General features: G+C 41.0%; 1 protein-coding gene across 7 annotated transcripts in view; it reads right to left on the minus strand.

Moving 5' to 3' along the window:
• ARNT2 (aryl hydrocarbon receptor nuclear translocator 2) overlaps window positions 1–22,411 on the minus strand; it is a 200,999-nt gene that overhangs the window by 70,672 nt on the left and 107,916 nt on the right. For all 7 annotated transcript variants that reach the window (XM_055277476.2, XM_055277477.2, XM_063638637.1 and 4 more), the window contains exons 7-8: window positions 19,374–19,439; window positions 18,945–19,030 (exon numbers count right to left, since the gene is read on the minus strand). In XM_055277476.2, the coding sequence (XP_055133451.1) occupies window positions 18,945–19,030; window positions 19,374–19,439 (152 nt within the window). The remainder of the gene's footprint in view (window positions 1–18,944; window positions 19,031–19,373; window positions 19,440–22,411) is intronic.

A 22,411-nucleotide genomic window follows, 5' to 3' on the forward strand; every position in this document is an offset into this window, starting at 1 on the left:
CTTTCTCCAGTAGCCCCTGGCCATGGACCCAGTCCCTCCTCCCTGGTGCTGCCTCCACACAACGCTTCTGTTCCTGGTGCTCAAAAGTCTCTTCTTGTTGCAAACTCACCTCCACTGTCCACTCCCACCACTCTCTCCTCTTCTTCCTGCTTCTCCCTGACCATTGTCTACCTGATCTCCACTTTCATCTTGTCAAAGCACAGACTTGACGATATTTGAGCCCCTTTTCAAAAAACCTCAAAGGTCTCCCACTGGTCAACAATTTCAAAGCCATTCATTCCATTTGTGAAAATGATTCTAGTGAATACTCCCTTGAAAGCACGTATCAGGATCTGTTTTGGTGATCAGCTCATCTAAATAAGAATAGTGACAGTAAGACAGTTATGAAAGGCAAATATTTTTGATAGAAGAATAAAATAACTTTCTGCTACAGAGGGTGGCTGAGTGCTTCTTCCTCTCTCTCCCAATAGCATGCTGGCCACTCACAGGGCCTTTTAGAAAGTGACCTGTGGCCCAAGCACATGGAGCAAAGCATGCATCTGTCCTTTGGAGAGGACTATTCAGAGCACATCAGCTGAGCTCCTCTTGATACAGGAAGACACAAATCTTTATATTTGAGATGGTGGTGATAAGATTCTTTGAAGGTCAGGGACATAGGCTACCACTGTGAGGGCCTCACAATGGTACAATGAATAGCAAAACTGCCTCCAGGAAGGATCCTTTAAAGGGAAAATGGTCATCACAGCTGACACCAACAATGATGGAAGCAATGGTAGAAGACTGGGGGCAGTGCAGCTTGGGGGTCATCAAGGCTCAAGCTCTGGGGTGACCAAAGGGGTGTCCTGACTCAGACATCCCGACTCCACCATGTACTGACCGCAAAAGACTTGGCCTCTCAAGGCTTCAGGAAATGGGAATAATAGTAGTTTTTATGTGTGAAATAGGAATAACCATGGTCCTATTCTATAGTGTTGCTGTGGGTATCAGATAAGAAAATACGCATTAAGCATTTAGCCTGGCACATGGGGCTCAACACATCCAGTTCTTGTTTTCACTGTGAAGCTGATAAGGCCGTCCTAGCACAAGTCAGAAGAGGTGGAGCCACCCAATGCCGAGCTGGCTTCTTCTGTGGCTGAACTCTGTCCTGCTGCGGGCGTCCTTTGCGGGGTGTGGGCTGTGGTCAAGGGAAGGGAAGTGCCGGGGAGCTGAGAGACATTAGGGTCGGCTGAGATTCAGAACCTCACGGAGCTTCAGGTTCTCCATCTATAAGAGTGGCAGGCTGGACTGATCACGCCCCAGGTTCTCTTTGGCTCTGACATTCAATGAGTCCAAACTCCAGGTAAGTGTCTGACACTCCACTACGGACTAGGAGTTTAGCAGTGAATGAGACCCAGCTCCTACTCAAGGATTTCACCGGCTAGTGGGGAAAACAGAGAACCAAATGATGAGGATGCCACGTGGTTGGTGTTATAACAGAGAAAAGAACACTCTGCTTTGAGAAGGGGCATGTGGCCAAGGCTGGATGCCAGGACCAGAAGGAGCCATGTCGGGAGGGAGAGCTTCCTGGCAGGAGTTGCAACATTTATCAAAGTGATTTTTAATATGAACAGGATAATTCCAGCTATTTTAACAGATTTTAATGATTCCCTAATTGGTTTCACAAGCTCATTGTGCCCCACATTAAATTACCTTCTCCTTGGATATACTCTTCCCTCATGCCAGCTCTAAGTAAATCCTGAGTAATATAAACAACACACAAATGAAATTTAACTGGAAACTGCTGTTTGGGATGAAACTCGGCATTAGCCAGAAATGCTTCTTCATTTCTTCCCAAGGATTGCATTAACCCTGTGCAAACAGGGAACATTGGACAGTTTTTCAACAACACTGGGTGGAGGCTGTCCTGGGACTTACATTGTCACATGTGAATTGAAACATATTTTTGCATTCCACAAAACTCAAGAGGAAAAAACCACCTTCTGCTACGAGCAGAGTTAAGGGTACTTGTTCACGGCATGCATCCAAAGTATTCTCAGAGGAATATTAGTAAGTTTTGGGCAAAAAAATCTTCTTTGGCCAAACACATTTGGGAAACACAGTTTAAACAAAGATAAAGAGATTTCATCACTGTAGAAGTCTAAGATAATTTAATATGCAACTGTGGAGTACAATTCTCTAGGAGGAGAATAGACTGCCAAGTTTCCCAAATGGATTGACCATGCAATTCTTGTATTCATGGTGTATCTATGGGGACTGATTTTGGAAGATATTTTGGGGAATACTTATCTGCAGGTACTTTTCATTTCAGGGTTTCTGCTGGTGACCTTAAAGAAATGGATCCCCCACTTTGCAAGGCAAAGCTTTGAAGTATACCAGGTGCTTTTGGCTCAGCAGACTGAACTGATATCACTTGAGTAACTACCCATCCCTCCCCAATTTACAACAGAAATGACTCAAGTCTGAGATAGGGAGAAATATATATATCAGCACTGGCAACCAGGGAAGGATGTCAATGGCGAGAAAACTTTGAAATGTATGCTTCAGGCAAGAATGGGTAGAGGGAAGAGCTGACAAAGCCTGAATTCCCTGCACGTGAGGAAAAGGCTCCAGCAAGACCAACCTACAAGCTTACAGCCACCATGGCTGAGATCAGCACAGAACACGGCATGTGGTGAGGGAGAGCAGATCTCTATCCCTCCCTCCCAGTAAGTCCCAGCAAGCAGTATGGCAACAGAATGTCTGCGCTTGCTACTGGGGATGTTTGTGACTTTAGTTAACTTCCCACTGTCAGCCTTGGTCCTCATGTACAGACAAGTGAACCTTGGTCAGCTGACAGTAAAACTGCAGCAAAGCTAAACATTCCTCTTCTGCCCATGTCAGGGCCTGAAATATCTTTCTGGAACCCATGTGATCATTGATGGAACCATTCTCAACTCTCAAAAGTGGACAACCACATAGTGACCTCTCAAAGTTGAGCCACATGGAAAAAAAATCACAAGCCTATGAAAAAGAAGATACCGAGTTAAAGAATTAGAGCCAATGTTTCCACTAGAAAAGGAGACTTTCTTAATAAAAAGAAAAGAGAAAAAGCCTAAATTCAACTATCAGTGTGACATAAGAGGATATAATATTTATGTGCAAGGCACAACCTTAATTCAGCAAAGACAGAGTTCAGATGAAATGTGTACTTGTCAAACTTTTAAGAAAATTAAACAGTAACCATGAATAGAAGATTTGGATTGAGAAATTCTCCAAGATTTTGGAGCAAAGGATAAGGAAATTAATATGATGAGCAAAAATCTAAGTGGCAGGGAAAGCAGATTTGAGAAATCAATACAGAACATCCTAAAGTGAAGAGAGCAACTGAGAAGCAGCAGCAACTCTGAAAAACTGTAGATAAATTCTCCCATCGTGAAGAAAGACTTGAGTCTGCAAACCAAAACAGCCCACCTGGCAATAACGAAAATGAAGGAAAACTGACCTATACTACATTCACTTGAGTTAAAATTCTGAATTTTAAGGCAAAGGAAAAAACAACCTAGAAATGTCATAATGAAAAAAAAAAAAAGAAAAACAGGCTACCTAGAAAAAAAATAATAAAAGCTGGTCTCAGACTTCTCTACAAAGCTAATGCTGATCTGCAGGTACTTTGCATTTCAGGGTTTCTGCTGGTGACCCTAAAGAAATGGATCCCCCACTTTGCAATGCAAAGCTTTGAAGTATACCAGGTGCTTTCAGCTCAACAGAGTGAAGTGATACCACTTGAGTAACTACCCGTCCCTCCAAAACTTACAATAGAAGTGACTCAAGTCTGAAATAGGGAGAAATGTAAATCAGCAATGGCAACCAGGGCAGGCTGGCAATGGCAAGAACAGGTGGAGGGACCAAGAAGAAACCCTATGACCAAGAATTTGAGAGCAACAGGAAGAACTTCTCAACCTTGCAAGAAGTCATGAAATGAAGCACCTGCTCACCTGTCTTATAAGAAATTATTTTAAAAATCATCCTGGCACAAATAAAATGGAATAAAACAATGGAGGGGGCATGGTGTAGATAAAACGAGGGGTATGCAATGAAACCAGTGAAACCAACTTAGTGTCAAACTAACCGTAGGTAACATGGCCATGGAATTTGTTGCAAATGGCAAACCTGTTTCTTGAAAGAGATTTGTGTCTTAGCCTGTTTTGTCTTGCTATAAAGGAATAACGGAGGCTCGGTAATTTATAAAGAAAATAGATTTGATTTGGCTCACAGTTCTGCAGGATGTATAAAAAGCACCTGCTCCTGGTGAAGGTCTCAGGGTGCTTCTACGCTGGTGGAAGGTGAAGAGGAGCCAGCATGTGCAGAGATCACATAGTGAGAGAGTGGGGAGACAACAGGCTTTTTAACAACCAGCTCTCCTGGGATCTAACAAGAGTGAGAACTCACAGACCCCCCACCACCAGGGAGGGAATTAATATACTCATGAGAGGTCCACTCCCATGACCCAAACACCTCCCACTAGACACCACTTCCAACATTGAGGGTCCAATTTCAACATGAGGTTGTGGGGCGGGGGGGTGCACAAACAAACCACACCACAGTAGATAGATAGTTAGATGGATAGATAGATGTCAGTAGATAACAGGTAGATAGATGATGGATAGATAGATGATAGATAGTAGGTAGATAGATAGATAGATAGATAGATAGATAGATAGACAGACAGACAGACAGACAGATAGATGTCAAATATCTAAAATCTAAATTCTGGATGCAAAGCCTCAGATGACTTTCAGCTCCATTGGCAGTCAAGGAGGCAGCAAGGGTAATGCTTAAGCATCCAGACTCTGGAGTCAGCCTCCCTGAGTTTGGATCCCAGCGTCCCCACCCGCCAGCTGTGGTCCTTGCCACCCCCGCCTGTGGCCTACTTCATCCCAGTCATCACACATCTCCCAGCTCTCATAAACTCTCCACACCCCTCCCCATGTGCACGGCTGCTGCCCTAGTTCGGCCTCACAGCTTCTCCATGGGTTATTGTATAAGTACTCCTCTTTATGGTCCCTTTGCTTTCAGGCCTATTCCTGTCCCTCCTCTCCCTTCAATCCAACTTCCAGAAGAATAATTTAAAACCTTCAGTGTAGGGAAGGGTACAAATTCCCAGGAATGTAGGAAAGGGTGCAAACTCCCAGGTTTAGCACACAAGGCCGCCTCCCCAAGATCTGATGCTATCTCCCTGTCCAGCCATCTTCCCTAGTAGCTATAGTGAATTACATTTGGTTCTCAACACAGTGTCTCTCTCCCACTCTGAGAAAGCAGAATATTATGGTAAGGGCATCAAAAAGCCTAGTTTTGCAACCCAACCTTACCAGTTACCAGCTGTGCAAACTGGGCTGATTTCTTCACTATGCCAATCCTCACAGAGATGATAATAGTGAATGTACCTCATTAGGGTTGTTGTGAAAATTAAAATAGCACAATGCATGGAAATGATTTTTCACTGAGCCAGGCACATAGTGATCATTTGCAAATGAAAACTGGAATCATCATTACATCTCCCTTGTCCTTGTCCACACTATTTCCCATGCCTGTAATGCATTTTTTCAACCAGCCAATTCCCACATCTCCTTTGTGCTTCTGTTCCAGCTCAAATCTTACTCTCTCTCTGCTTGCTAAGCTTTCCGTAGGGCTTGGCCACAGTGTGTAGCAAGGAGAAGCCAGTCTTGGTACTCCCAATTAATGGCATTCCTCTCCTACATGCATGTTTCCCCTACACGTGTCTCGGTTATGACCCTCGACCCATGGCTTTGCAATGACCCGCAGGCCTACCTGTCTCCTCCACTGGAGGTGAGCTCCTTAAGAACAGGAACTGTGTCAGACTCACCTTAGGATCCCCACGACCTAGAAAAGTGGCTGGCCTGTGGCAAGAGCTCAGAAAGTATTTATGGAACAAAATGGAAGAGTGGCTTTGCCCTGCCTGAGAACAAAGAGGCCAGAAGACTTTGCCAATCATCATTCTCCATCTCATCAGCTAAGGTCATCATGGCTTTGGTGCCTGGTGAGGTCCTGAGCAGTAGGCAGAGACCTGATGTACTCATGCCACATGGGCAGGGTGGATGGCTGGGGGCTGGAGAAAGCAGGGGTCCAGCCAATGCCTTGTGAGTTGGTGGCCTCAATACAGACAAGCAGCTTTTGGAAATTTTCAAGTGAAGGGAAAACAAACACAACGATCAACAAGCAAACTGCAAGAAGTGCAAGGTTCTTGTAGATGAGCTCATGGCAAAACTGAGCCATCTAGTGAAGTGACAGCACTGGCCTGACCACAGCAGATTCTAGCCAAAACCCCAAAATAACCTCAGGCCTCTGGCATGCTGTGGCCAAGGCTTACTGAAAGTCTAGCAGCAAAGTGAGGACAAGCATCATTTATTTCACCACTAAGAAAGCACACAAGGGAGCCAACACCCGAACTTCCTCCTGACCCAGATGGTCCTGGTGGGAGGTCACCTGCTCTGGGTCAAGCTCCCAGGGTCAGACCTTGGCTCTGCTGTGCAGACACAATGCCAGTTAACCTGGCATTTTCCATGGATTGTTAGGTGATGAACCAGGCAGATCGGATGATGGTTACTAGAAAGGAAGATTTGTTGTAGAAAAGACTTTTGGCTCAAAGCTGAATGTCAGTCCATGAAATTCAAGGTGCTGGGTGATAACAATGGGGTAGAGGCAATTCACATCTTCAGGTTTTCAAAGTGTTCTTTGGACTCTGAATTCACCCCACAAAATGGAAAATGCAGCCCATCATGAGTGATTTCTGACAGAATGAACACCTGAAGCATTAAACAAGTGACCTGATTGTCTTTAGAACTCTTCCTTTTCTTTTAGTCATATCCCAAATATTTTAAATGAAACCTATTCAGTATAAAGCCTGGTGAGGCTAATTGAGAAGGCCACTGTGTAACAGAAAGGGCTTCTGGAATGTATGAGAATACACTGTGGGATTTACATTTAACGGAGTCGGCAGGGAGGAGAAAGAACAATGAGTGTACAACTAACCCTCTCAGGTATAAACAGACATGTTGCAAGTGGTTTGTCAAATAACCCTTGTTCACTCCACAAAGTCTACCTCTGCTGCCCACCTTTAAAGATTTTGCAAGGTTGCCTTTAGATATTTTCAGCAACTTTGCTGCTCAAGAATCTTCATACTTCCTAACCAAGTTATTGTTGGTAATTAGGGAACTTGAACTCATGAGCAAGCAAGGGCAGCGTTCCCCATGAACACTTACAACGCATCATCCAATCATTGAGGGAGTTGCTGCTTCAATGCACTAATTCCATGACCTTATAATAGGGTAAGAGTGCCACGACCTCATTTCAACTAACTCATCTAAGCTAGATGATTGTCTCTACCATCTTAAAAGATTTCTGGGAAAGCAGATTCTATAAACTTGTTCGGAAATCCTGGTAAGAAATTCTTTCACATACCCATCCCTCAAAGTGAGGGATTTCTTTGTCTAGGCAAAAAATTCCCTTTTACCCGTCTCCCTCCCTCCTTCTATCCTCCCCTTCCTTCCTTCCTTTTGTCCATCCATCCAACCAGTCTTCATGAAATACATACTATCTGTCAGGTCTGAGCTACGCACTAGAATGAGATGATGAACGAAGCATGCCTCTTGCTCTTGAGGGATCTAAACAGTAAGCACAAAATAGTGTTATATGTGCTAAGAATGTAGTTACAATCAAGAAACAGTATTAACAGCCACAGAACAAGGTGGCACAGCTAGGTATCCTGTAGGCATGCTATTATCATCATGTATGGAGATGGTGTTGTTTTCCAGAACCTCTATCTTGACAGAAACATGACCAACTAAATATAAAAACAAACAAAAATATACAACTGCTAAATCCAGTGCAGACCACTCAATCCAATTGTCTGGAATGCCTCTTTAGAAAATTTAGATTGATTGCTCAAAAATGACATTTTCTTTTCTTATTAAAGTCATGTAAAACTTTGGAAAATACAGAAATGAATAGAAAAGAAAAAGTAGCTAACAATCTACTATACAGAGATAACAGTGATTAATATTCTCTATATAATTTTTCAATGCATAGATACACTTGATTCATTTATAATTTAAAAATAAAATTGGGATCATGAGGTGCATGTTTTATAGCCTGTTATTCTTTTTAATACTTCTTAGCACTTTGTTCTTTTTTTTTTTTTTTTTTTTTTTTGAGATGGAGTCTGGCTCTGTCTCCCAGGCTAGAGTGCAGTGGCTCAATCTCTGCTCACTGCAAGCTCTGCCTCCCGGGTTCACGCCATTCTCCTACCTCAGCCTCCTGAGTAGCTGGGACTACAGGTGCCCGCCACCACTCCCAGCTAAGTTTTGTATTTTTAGTAGAGACAGGGTTTCACCATATTAACCAGGATGGTCTCGATTTGCTCACCTCATGATTCGCCCGCCTCGGCCTCCCAAAGTGCTAGGATTACAGGTGTGAGCCACTGTGCCCGGCCAGCACTTTGTTCTTAAATATCCTCTAAAAGCATGCCTGTTTAATTATTGTCCAGTATTTTATCATGTAGATGTCCCATGCTATTTTTAACCAATTCTTTGTCATTGAAATGTAGATTAATTTGAGGTTTTCACAATTATTGTTAATGCTTGAACACACATGCACACCTCTCTGATTAATTCCTTGAAATAAGTTCCTAAAAGCATGATTTCTGTATTTCAAGAGGTGCACATTTTAAGATATTTAATACATACTGCCAGGTTATTCTACAAAAGGTTTGTACTAACCTATTTTTTCACCAGCAGTACATAAAAGTGTCCATTTTTTTAACTTTACCAACATTGTGTATTTTGTCTTTTCTATTTTTTGCCTTTTGATAGGTGAGAGATGGTAACAAATTGTTTTAATTTGCAGTTCTGATTAATAGTGAGGCTAACTTTTTCCATATGTTTAGTGTCTCTATATACACATTTTTTAGCACCCTATTCATTGCCTTTGCTCATTTCTCTCTATTAAGTTAAACTCTGCCTTCTGGTAACTTTCCCTTTTTCATCCAAATTGTGCCTTCTGGAACTATCCTAAGTGAGATTAATTCCTCCTTCATATGACACCCCCTCAAATACTTGAAGACAGAAATCATATCTCACTTTCTCCAAGATAAACACCCCTGGCTCCTTCAATTATTTCTCATGCGGCAAAGTTTCAAGGGCCATCGTTGAAGACTTAATGCATAATAGTCCCACTGCTCTGCTACCCCGTACACTCACAGTCACAGTCACAGACCTTCATGCAACTTCAGAAAAGATTATCCTGAATCCTCTTTGCAGACTCTCTGGATGCAGTCACCTGTCTGCACCTTGGGCCTCAGCCTCCTTTCTCACCGCCACCCATAAGGACACTAAAAGTGAGTCTTTCCATGATCAAGGCATTTATCATGTGATATCAGGGGGCTGGAGCTCAAATAAAGTGGTAAGAAGAAGATCATTTTGAGACTAGAAGCAGGAAGAGAAATTTGCCTGGTATAATTAGAATGATTAACTAACTCAAGTGAAGAAAGCATCAAGAAGAATGAGATGGTCACCTTGGAATGGGGCAGAATTTGTCAGTACCAATCCTGCAGTATTATGGGCTTCCTCCAGGAACCCTGTCCTAACCCCAGGCAGGTTAGGGACCCTTTCTCTGCCCCCGCAAGGCTGACTGCCATGACCACACTCCCCACAGTCACCTGTGCATGCACTGATCTCCCCACCAATCTGTGCAATCCCTGAAGGATGGGTCTGTGTTTGTACCCCTGAAAGCCTGGCTCAACAACTGCCACCCCTGGGGCCACCACATACGCTCGGTGAACTGGGCCACTCTCGGAAATCTCCCTTCCAGTGGTCCAAATCCCTTTACTCTTAATTTCCTCTCAGCAAACAAACTTCTAATACAAATGTGGTTTCTCAAGTACTCAAAACTGATGAGTTCATGAGACATTGGACATGAGCATCAATGCCAGGGACAAGGAGCCCCATGACATTACTGAATTCCACCTGGTTAAAACATGCACTTATGAGAACTCTTTCACACTCCCTGGCTCTGAGAAATTCTAGAACATTGTCAAGACTTTCTGGATCTACAAAGCTGAGGTCCAGGCTCTGAACACTGGGAAGGCATTGCTTCTTAGGATTGCCACCCTTGAGTCCAGCTGGAGGCCTTTGGCAAACAATATCCTGACATTTCTGTGCATTATGGTCTAAGTAGAAAAAAAAATTTTAATGTGTATATATATACACACATATATATGTAAATGTCAAACAGATATATATATATATATATATATATATATGTATATACAGTCATGCAGTCATTATGCAGTTGTTTTGGTTAACAACAGACTGCATATATGACAGTGGTCCCACAAGATTACAATACCATATTTTTATTACACCTTTTCTATGTTTAGATATACAAATACTCACCATTGTGTTACAACTGCTAAAATACTCAGTACAATAACATGCTGTACAGATCTGTAGCCTAGGAGCAACAGGCTATCCCACATAGCCTAGGTGTGTAGTAGGCTATATCATCTACATCTGTTTAAGTGCATGCTATGATGTTCACACAATGATTAAATTGCCTAATGACACATTTCTCAGGATGTATTCTCATTATTAAGTGATGCAAGACTGTATATGTATACGTATGTATGTATATGCTGATTAAGGGTACAAACTTAGGAATCAAGCTAGCTAGGTCCACATTTTGGCTCCATTATGTATGCACTAGCTGTATGAGTTTAGGCAGGTTATAGCTCTGTGCCTCAGTTTGCTTGTTTATCACATAAAAATGATAGCATCCTTTCCATGTGGCTGTTGTGATGATTAAATGAGTTAATGTAGCTAAAACATTTATAATTACATCTGGCCCATAGTAAGCATTCAGTAAGTATTTATTATTATTATTATTTACATTTAAGAACTGCATTAAGGTGCTTACTATATTTGTGAATATAGAAAAGTCATTCTTTTTACGTTTTAAACAGTATCTAAAAATTACTTTGCTTTCAAATCATCCATATAGTTCATGGAAGGCCTCACATACAAGGTCAGAGGTACAATCTACTAGAAGACAGCAAGGCTTCACTGTCTATTGACAGAGCATGGTAATGAGCAAAGGAATGTACGTGACAGGTCTATGAGTTGGTCGGAGATAGGACTTGGATCATTCTCCTAATACTAGAGATTCAATTTGTCACTACCAGAATCCATTATTAACATAACCCATTACCCAACGAAGGCAATGATATATATTAAGTTTAAGCTAGTTTTTCTAAGAATTCATGATTTTTTCATTTTCTTGCCAATTACCAACATTCTATGAAACATTTTATTTACTCCAAGCATGAAGACAGCATTGACATTTCTTCAAATGTATTATTTTGCCGTATGCTTTGTGTTCTTGTGTATTAAAGTATTTATTTATATGGACTGCAATGACATGTGTAGAATTTAATAAAAATTTACATTTTGCAGCTTGATTTGTAACAATTATTATTGCTATAGCTGCTTTCTCCTTATGTACCTTTTATAAATTGATGCAAATTTATTCAATATCATGATTTGTGTAGTCATAAAATACACTATTGGTATTTGCTTTTATATTACAAAAATATATAGTTGGTACATTTTTACCAGTAAATTTGTTGGATTTTTTGGCCAGGATATTTTGTGTACCACAATTTTTTATAGTCTGATTTTTAATTTTTTATGCTTTAACTCTTCTCCTGTTTAGAAAAAAAAAAGTGTAACTTGCTGCCAGCATTCATTTAATTTTACATAAACATGCTTTTGGAGTCTGAAGCAAATATGACTGATTTTCAATGTGAAAATAAAATATAAAATCTGTTCTTTGAGTTATTTCTAAACAGAAGCAACATCAGAATCATCTGAATCATCAGAATTGTCTATCTCAGTAAAATCAGATTCATTAAATGAATCTTTGGCTAACAACTGTTCAAGAACAATGTTAACATCGTGTCTAGGAATGCTACATTTTCTAGGATTTGTATTTTCAGCCATTGAGAATTACTATATTTTGTGAATGGAAATATCACTACTAAACACAAACTGCTATAAATAGAATGTCTTTTGTTTCCAAAGTCAATACACTAGAGCAATGTGACAATAATAAAAGCAAGATACTTTGTGGCAAAGTTATCTTGGGGTAAACTCTGCAGCCACAAGTGCTACCGAGTATTCTGAGGGCAAATGGGAACAGGCTTAAACATAGACAAAAATAGAAAATGTAACAAACACCCATGTATCCAAACACAGATTTTTTTCCCTAGCTTTATTGAAATATGATCAGTATATGGAAAACTGTACATAATTAACATATCCAATTTGGTAAGTTTGGACATATGTATACACTCACGTTATCATCTCCACAATCAAGGTAGTAAACATATCCATGACCTCCAAAAGTTTACTTTTGTATGTTTGTTGGTATTTTTAATTTTTATTGATTTATTTTTTTTTTGTGGTAAGAACACAACATGAGATCTACACTCTTAAATGTCTAGGTGCACAGTATCTTATCGTTAACCATAAGCACTATATTGTACAGCAAATCTCTGTAATTTACTCATCTTGCTTAACTACCTTCTTCAATACACAGATTTAAAACATGTTAACATTCTGCCACATTTACTTCATGTTATCTTTATATTAGAGAAACAAAAAATACCCAGTGTAATTGGAGGGCTTCCTGATACCATTCTGCTTCCTTTCTCCCCAGAGGTAAACAGAGGTTTATGACTTTAATAACCGTGTGTACACTGATGACTCTTGAATCTACATCTTCAGCATGAACTATCTAATGTACTGTATATTTGATTACTCATCTTGTTTATTGCCCATTTTTATCTTCAGAATACAGAATTGTGTCTATTTCGCGCATGTGAAAGGAAAATAAATCTCAGGAACCCCAACTCACTAATCCAAAGGGAAAAGTCAAACTGGGAACTGGGTCACGCAAACCTGCCTCCCATTTGGTTCCTAAATAAGACAGGTACCAAGATTAAAAAAAAAAAAAAAAAAGCAGCCAGGCACGGTGGCTCACACCTGTAATCCCAGCACTTTGGGAGGCCTAAGCGGGTGGATCATGAGGTCAGGAGATCGAGACCATCCTGGCTAACACGGTGAAACCCCATCTCTAGCAAAAAAAAAAAAAAAAAATACAAAAAATTAGCTGGGCTTGGTGGCAGGTGCCTGTAGTCCCAGTTACTCGGAGGCTGAGGCAGGAGAATGGCGTGAACCCAGGAGGCAGAGCTTGCAGTGACCAGAGATCGCGCCACTGCACTCCAGCCTGGACAACAGAGCAAGACTCCATCTCGAAAAAAAAAAAAGCTACATACCGCCCCACAATTTGTTCATAAGGAAATTCCTTATGGGCCCCAAATCTTTACCATAAAACAGTTCTGGTGAATTTCACCCTGGCAATGAAAATTCATAGCTTATCTTCACAGGTGTGAGACAAAGGACAGAACTCAAAGACATCCTTCCGCTCACCTGAGAAAAATGCATATCTGATTGCTTCCTCTGCTCTACTGTTTATGTTATCTGGCTTATCATTGAGCCAGATGAAGGCAAAAGTGACTATTTACCGCCACCCCCCCACCAAATTGTATATTCAGTGAAAGGCTGATCAAAGACTCAAAAGGATGCAACTGTTTGTCTCTTATCTACCTGCACATTTAAAAAAATGTATTCCTCTTCCCCCCATATCCACCCTTTTCCCTTTAAATATTGAAGCCCTCAAAATGATCTTTGGAGAAAGGCATATACCTATCTCCCAGGCACATTTCCTCAACTTTGGCAAATAAATCTCCTAAAATGATTGAGACTTGCCTTGGTCATTTTCACTGATTTACATGCACTACAATATCTACAGTGCCTGGAACAATGTCTCGCACATACATTGTAGGTGGTCAGCAAATACGTGTTGAATGAATGAATGAAATGATATTTTTAACTTTACTATATGAATGTATTATTAATGTGTTTTAAAATATACACAAATGGGCCCCCACACTTTCATGGGTTTTACCTCCATGAACCCACCAGGTTCTCACAGTGAAAAACCAAGAAAAATCACCCCCCTATCTCTGGTAGTGGGAGATAAAAAGTAACCATTTTGAAATATGTCCAGAGCATTCTCCATAACAAAGACCTACTCTCCAAGAGAAAAGACTTTACCAGAACCTTATCTCACCTACAGAAAAGAGGAGTTACTCAATTCCAGCCCAACTCTATCCTTCCCATATGGCGTAAGGGGAGGGAGAGATAAGAAACACTTGTGAAGGTCACAGCCCCAGGACACAGACCCATGAGGTTTAATCATAAGATTATAGAACAATTTCTCTCCCCCCACTCCTCATCCCACATCAACAGGGCTCAAATAGCTGCAAGGCATACTCTATTTAAGACTATTTAAGAAAAAGCTCTTTGAGCCAGGAGCCATGGTTCCCGCTTGTAATCCCAGCATTTTGGGAGGCCAAGGCAGGAGGATCACCAGGTCAGGAGATCGAGACCACCATGGCCAACATGGGGAAACCCCATCTCTACTAAAAATACAAAAATTAGCTGGCCGTGGTGGTGCACACCTGTAGTCCCAGCTACTTGGGAGGTTGAGACAGAAGAATTACTTGAACCTGGGAGGCAGAGGTTGCAGTGAGCTGAGATTGCGCCACTGCACTCCAGCCTGGTGACACAGCGAGACTCCATCTCAAAAAAAAAAAAAAAAAAAAAAGAATAGAAAAAGAAAAAGCTCTTTGAAAAACCAAAGGTAGTAGAAGAGAAAAACAAGAACATGAGAGGAATTTATAGCCTCTGGAACCTATAGCTGCAATATTTAAAACATTAAACACAGCCCAACTCCTAGGAACATTAATATAAAACCCTACACCAAAGCCTAGTTACTTCAGTTCCTATTATCTGATACATCATGTCTGGATTTCAACAAAGAATTACAAGGCATACTAACAAGCTGGAAATAAAAACATAGTTTGAAGAGACAAAGTGAGCACTGGAACCAGATTCAGGTGTGAAACACATTTTGAAATCACCAGATATTTAAAATAATTGTTGTTAACAACTTATAAACTCTCATGGAAAACACAGACAATATGCAAGAACAGATGGATAATGTAAAGCAGAGAGATGGAAACTCTAAGAAAGAATAAAAAAGAAATGTTCAAATTAAAAAAAACTGTGACAGAAATGAAGAAGGCCTTTGGCAGACTCATCAGTAAACTGAAAACAGTCAAGCAGAGTTTTGATAGACTCATCAGTAGGCTGAACACAGCCAAGGAAAGAATCAGTGAACTTGAAGATATATCAATTTGAAACTTCCCAAACTGAAATGCAAAGAGAAAAAAGGAATGAAAAAAAAAAGAACAGAACACTCAAAAATTGTGGTACAATTTCAAATGATACAATATTTGTGTGATTGGAATACAAAAGGAGAAGAGAAAATGGAGCAGAAGAAATATTTTTTTAAATGATGTCTGAAAACTGTCCAAAGTTAATGAGAGACATCAAACCACAGATCCAGGAGCCTCAGAGAATACCAAGCAGTACTACAAACAAACAAACAAACCCGTCTATGTTTAGGCACATTATATGCAAACTGAAGGACACCAAACATAAAGAGACGCTCTTAAAAGAAGCTAGAAAAAATAATCCCACACTACCTATAGAAGAACAAGGATAAGAATTATGTGGACTTCTCTTCAGAAACCGTGATAACAAGAGGAGAATGAAGTGAAATATTTAAAGCACTGAAAAAAAGTAGCTGCCAACCTATATTTCTATATCTCATAATTTCAATCCTTCAAATGCGAAGGAGAAATAAACATTTTCTACAAAAAATCAAAAACAGAATTCATCACCAGTAATGCTGCCCTGTAAGAAATATTAAAATAAGTTTCTTGGAAGAAGAGCATCAGAGAAGGAATAAATAAAGATATAATAAAACATTTTATTTTTATTGTAAATTGATCTAATAGATATCTGTTGTTCAAAGTAATAACAGTAACAATGTATTGGGTGATGATAGCATTCAAATAAGTGACATGAATGAGAGCAATAGTATAAGAAATGAAAAGACAGAAGAAGGAAGATTTTATTATAAGGTGCCTGCACTATACATGAAACGGTATATTTTTTGAACATGGATAGATATACATATATATACATATTTGTAATTGTATATAATAATTGTAAATGTATGTTGCAAACTTAGGGCAAAGAATAAAAATATTTTTAAAGAAACTAAAAAAAGGCAAAAAAATAAGAGCAAAGAAACAAAGAATGAGTGCAATGAATAGAAAACATGGTAGCTATCAATCAAACTATATCAACAATCATGTTAAATGTAACTGGTCTAAATGTATCAATTAAAAGATTATGAGAGTGGATTAAAAAACTAGATCTGACTATATGTTGTTTACAAGAAACCAACTTTAAATATAAAAACACAGTTAAGTTGTAAGTAAAAGGATAGAGAAAGATATACCATGGGCCGGGCGCAGTGGCTCACGCCTGTAATCCCAGCACTTTGGGAGGCCGAGGCGGGTGGATCACGAGGTCAGGAGATTGAGACCACGGTGAAACCCCGTCTCTACTAAAAAAAAAAAAAAATACAAAAAATTAGCCGGGCGCGGTGGCGGGTGCCTGTAGTCCCAGCTACTCTGGAGGCTGAGGCAGGAGAATGGCGTGAACCCGGGAGGCGGAGCTTGCAGTAAGCCGAGATCACACCACTGCACTCCAGCCTGGGCGACAGAGCGAGACTCCGTCTCAAAAAAAAAAAAAAAAAAAGATATACCATGCTAACAGTAATTAAAAGAAAGTTAGAGAAACTCTATTAATTTCATACAAAGCAGAATTCAGAGCAAGGAAAATTATCAGGGATAAAAACGAACACTTTTCTTTGAAAATATAACAATCCCTAACATATGTGCACCAAACGACAGAGCATCAAAATATGTGAGGCAAAAAAACACCTACAAGGAAAAATAGGAAAATCCACTCTTATAATTGGAGATTTCAACATTCCTCCTTCAGTAACTGCTACATTGAGCAGGCAAAAAAGTCAATACAAACATAGTTGCCCTCAACAGCACTATCAATCATCTTGATCAAATTGATGTTTATAGAATACTTCATCTGGCTGGGTGCGGTGGCTCACGCCTGTCATCCTAGCACTTTGGGAGGCCGAGGCAGGTGGATCACCTGAGGTCAGGAGTTCCAAGACCAGCCTGGCCAACATGGTGAAACCCCATCTCTACTAAAAATACAAAAAATTAGCCGGGCATGGTGGCACACGCCTGTAATCCCAGCTACTCAGGAGGCTGAGGCAGGAGAATCGCTTGAACCTGGGAGCTGGAGGTTGCAGTGAGCCCTGATCATGCCTTTGCACTCCAGCCTGGGTAATGAGCGAAACTCCGTCTCAAAAAAAAAAAAAAAAAAAGAATACTTCATCCAACAACAGCAGTATACATATTGTTCTCAAGCTGACATGAAATAGTCACTGAGATATACATACTACATTCTGGGCCATAAAGTGAACAAAAAATTGTTTAACATTGTATATTTTTTTTTGGTTTAGGAACAAATTTATTGATATATAATTCACATCAGTGGTTTTTAATATAGTTACACGGCAGTGCAACTATTACCACTATGTAATTTTAGAACACCTCTGTCACCCCTAAAAGAAACACTGTATCCATTAGCAGTCATTCCTTATTCTTCCCTGCACTACCAAGAAACCACAAATCTATTTTCTGTCTCCATGAATTTGCCTATTCTGGACATTTTACATAAATGAAATCATATAATATGCGGCCTTTTGTGTCTGACTCTGTTCACTTAGAATGACATTTTTAAGATTTGTCCATAATATAGCATGTATCAATACTTCATTGTTTTTTATTCCTGAATAATATTCCATTACAAGAATATATCACATTTTATTTATCTACTCATCACTTGGTGTACATTTGAGATGTTTCCATTTTTTGGCCATTATGAATGATGTTGCTATGAACATTTTCAATTCTCTTGGTTGTATATTTAGGAGTGAAAATTGCTGAATTATATGGTAACTCTGTTTTTAATATTTTCAGGAACTGCCAGACTGTTTTCCCAAGTGGCTATACTATTTTACATTCCCACCAGCAATGTATGAGGATTCCAGTTGCTCCACATCCTCACCAACATTTGTTGTTACCTGTCTTTTAACCACCTTAGTGGGAATATGACGTATCTCAGTGTGGCTTTTATTTGCATTTCTGTAATGATTTAGATACATTCATCATTTCAAATTGCCACTCTGACTTTATAGAATGCTCTGGGTGACAGAACCTAGAAACAAGTTGCTAAGACTCCAATCACCTTTGTACAATTACCTCTTTTTTTTTTTTTTTTTTTGAGATGGAGTCTTGCTGTGTTGCCTAGGCTGGAGTACAGTGGCGAAATCTTGGCTCACTGCAACCTCTGCCTCCTGGGTTCAAGCGATTCGCCTGCCTCAGCCTCCCAAGTAGCTAGGACTGCAGGCACCCACCACCACGCCCAGCTAATTTTTTGTATTTTTAGTAGACACAGGGTTTCACCATGTTAGCCAGGGTGTTCTCAATCTCCTGATCTCGTGATCCACCCGCCTTGGCCCCCCAGAGTGCTGGGATTACAGGTGTGAGCCACTGCGTCTGGTTGTACAATTAGCTCTTTATAGAAACCTTTGTTTCAAGTAGCAGGATGTTTTCCAATTACAAAGATCATTGTGTTCTAACTACAAAGAAAAATAAGAATATTTTCCTACCTATTCCTATAAGAATACTTTTCTAACAGGACACCATGGTCAGGTATGAGCAGCACCCAGTTCCCGTGGAATTTATATGCAGGTCTCCTTACCTGCTGGTGGCCAGGCCTTGATGTATCCTGTGCAGTGGACCACAGCATATTGGGCTTCTCCTTCTTTTACAGGGCCAAGGCCATTCCTAAAAAAGAACATTTGTGAAATTGTTTTCATTATATGAGGGTGAGGCAAGGATGTTGATGACTCCTCTGGCAAATAAGCTACTGGGTTCCCTTGTCTGCCTTTGTGGTTTTGAATCTTGACTCCTCACCATCCTGTGTTCCTTCCTCCCACATGGTCTGAAAATCAAAAATAAATTCCACCCAACATCCTGTTCTCTCTCATCTCTGCCACTGCCACCCTGATGTCTGGTTCTCTTGGTCCTCATCACACTAAGCCCCTTCTTTAATCTAGGCTGCTTAGCTTAGGGTGTTTAGACTATCTACCAGAACAGTCCCAAAATGTACATCAGAAGAGATACTGACCTGAACCTTTTCCTCATGGTGGTTATTCTGTTTAGAGGAAGGTGGTCCAAAGGAGCATTTCCACACCTAAGATGTGACAAATGTATTAGAATGAGCAAAGACCCAGGCAAGCTTATTCAATATATGGTGCTGCAGTCAAATAGATGAGCCTTAATTGATGCTTACACATTTATTCAGGTGAGGCCTATAGCCAATGTTCTTCAAAAGTGCAGAAGCAGACCTGCATGCCTTTGAATTTTTTTTTTTTTTTTTTGCGACTGAAGAAAGGAGAGTGTGACCCACATTACAACACACACCGAAATTGTTTCAGGGCCCAGTCCAGGAGCTGGAGACCTACAGAAAGACTCTAGGAGAGACCTGCCCATGCTCAGTCCTGAAGATCATTTCAGTGGAACTCCATGGCTTTTAGGAAAGAAGTGGAAGAGGGTGATGACAGCAATAATGTCCCTTCAGGCCTGAGCAGAGACATCAACTTAAAACAGATGTTGCCAGTTAATGAACAGTAGCATCTTCTCAGGCTTTAGCATCACAGCTGTGGAAACTCTCTCCTCCCATACACTCTTCTGGCACTAGGGACAACCAGACAGCTGGAAGTCTGCTGATGGCAGAGGAGAGCGTGGGGATAAGAGATAAACAGGTAGAGAATCCGGTCTTTCTGTGAGTCCCCATCTGGGAGGCAGGGGATGGTGGCATCACACTGCACACTCTGGGACAACCTTTTCTGCCTCCCTTTTCAATGATCCTCTCAGCGCCTCAGGTGCTGAACACCCAAAGCCTGCACCATGGCCAGGCTCTGACTGCTGCTTGCTATATCCATTTTTTATGTGCATTTCCATTTCCCAACTACATCACAAATGATATCCTGAATATCTTAATTTTCAATACAGCAGGGATAAGAGTCTAATTATACTCTGAGACCTTAGACAGCTGCCAGCACTAGTGTGGTCTTCACAGGAGGCTCACCCCATGTCATTGCTGCCCAGCAATGTTTGGCCCTCTGTCCTTTTCTGGCTGACTATGCCCAGTGCTTTGCTGAAAGTAGCTGTTTTATTTGGAGGAAAATGTTATGTTCTCAGTAGATGGCAGCACTGCCCACCTCTCAGGTAAACACAGGCAGTATGGACCTGGCACTTCAAAGAGCAACCAATATCACGCTCCCTGGAAGGACACCAGGGCAGGGAAGGGACTGCATGAATTTCATTGACAGGGCAGTGATAATGGCTTTATAGGCTAATGGAAATGACATACTATGGCACTTTCAATCAATTTATTCATAAGGGAATTGCTTAGATGGTACGATTAAGATTTGTATTGCTGGTGCTCTACTGAATGTCTACTAAGCTAGGATAGGCATTTATTCACCCAAGCACTGCAGGACAAACGTGCCGTGACTAACTACACTAACTGATGGCATTTCATCTCTGGGTGGACAGCAATGCAAGGGGATCCCACTGCCCAACTTGCCCCTGCTGCTGAAGGAGGGGCAGGCAGTCTGTGGGGACCCAGTCCTAAGTTAAATGGAGACATGTGTGCATTCTGTCATTCCAGCACCATCCTGTGACCTGAGGCAGGTGGTAAAGAGGATTTCATCTGTGCCTTCAAGAAGAATTCCAGAGGCTCAGCCTCGAGAGGAGGAGACTCAGAGAAAACAACAGCGAGGCTCAAATCCCTGAAGGGCCATTTCTCGTAAAACGGAACAAATGGTCTCTGCCAGCTCTGAGGGCCCAAGGAGTGGGTGAGAGAGGCAGGTCTCCCCGCAACACAGGCAACCTTGGTGATCTGAGGGAGACCAACTAGCCTGTACATAAACAGGTTTTGCTTAAAAAGTGTAGTTGCTTTAAAAGATTACTTTAAATTAGGGAAAATAGATACTTATTTTAAAGCACCTGTTGTTTGGAACTTCATAGTACGCAACGGATGCCCCAGTGCAAGTCACAGTTCCTGTGGCATGCAATTAGGTGAGGATGACATTAGTAAGTGGCTCAGTTGGCTGCTACGTGCCATATATCCTACGTGCCACGTCTCCTGCTGGTTCTCTCTCTGAGGTCCAGTGATGGACATTCAGGGCTCACATTCAGGGCCCATCAGTAGCCTTTGGCCTTTGATAACTCCTTTTTTCCAGAAACTTCCTTCGCCCTCTCTTGTTCCCTTTGCCTTCTCTTCTTCCCCTCCCACCTGCCTCACTGCTCCTTCTCAGTCTCCTTTGCTGGTTCTTCCCCATTCCCCTGAGGCAGGAAAGCCCCAGGACTCAGTCCTCTGTCTTCTCCTCTGTCTATATCCACCTCCCATGCGATTTCACACGCATCTCAGTTTTGAGGCCTTAGATACCATTTTATTGATGTCAATCCTCAGGTCCATATCTTCAGCCCCAACCTCTTCCTTGGATTCCAGAACTACATGTCCAACTGTCTGCTCATCTTCCCCGTCTAGTTGCCTATGCGCATCTTTTTTTTTTAACTTTTATTTTAAGTTCAAGTGCAGGTTTGTTATATAGATAAACTCGTGTCATGGGCTTTGTTGTACAGATTATTTCATCATCCAGGTATTAAGCCTAGTACCCATTAGTTATTTTTCCTGATGCTCTTCCTCCTCCCACCCTCCACCCTCTGAAAGTCTCCAGTGTGTGTTGTTCCCCTCCATGTGTCCCTGAGTTCTCATCATTTAGCTGTCACTTGTAAGTGAGAATATGCGGTATTTGGTTTTTTGTTCCTGTGTTAATTCGCTGAGAATAATGACTTCCAGCTGCATCCACATCCATGCAAAGGATATGATCTTTTTCTTTTTTATGACTGTATAGTATTCCATGTTGTATACATACCACATTTTCTTTATCCAGTCTATCACTGATGGCCATTTAGGTTGATTCCACGTCTTTGCTATTGTGAATAGTGCTGCAATAAACATATGCATGCATGTGTCTTTATAATAGAATGATTTATAGTTCTTTGGGTATACACCCAGTAATGGGATTGCTGGGTCAAATGGTATTTCTCTTTTTAGGTCTTCGAGGAATCACCACACTGTCTTCTACAATGGCT

This window comes from Symphalangus syndactylus, chromosome 5 (assembly GCF_028878055.3).
Source record: "Symphalangus syndactylus isolate Jambi chromosome 5, NHGRI_mSymSyn1-v2.1_pri, whole genome shotgun sequence".
In the NCBI taxonomy this organism is placed as follows: Eukaryota; Metazoa; Chordata; class Mammalia; order Primates; family Hylobatidae; genus Symphalangus; species Symphalangus syndactylus.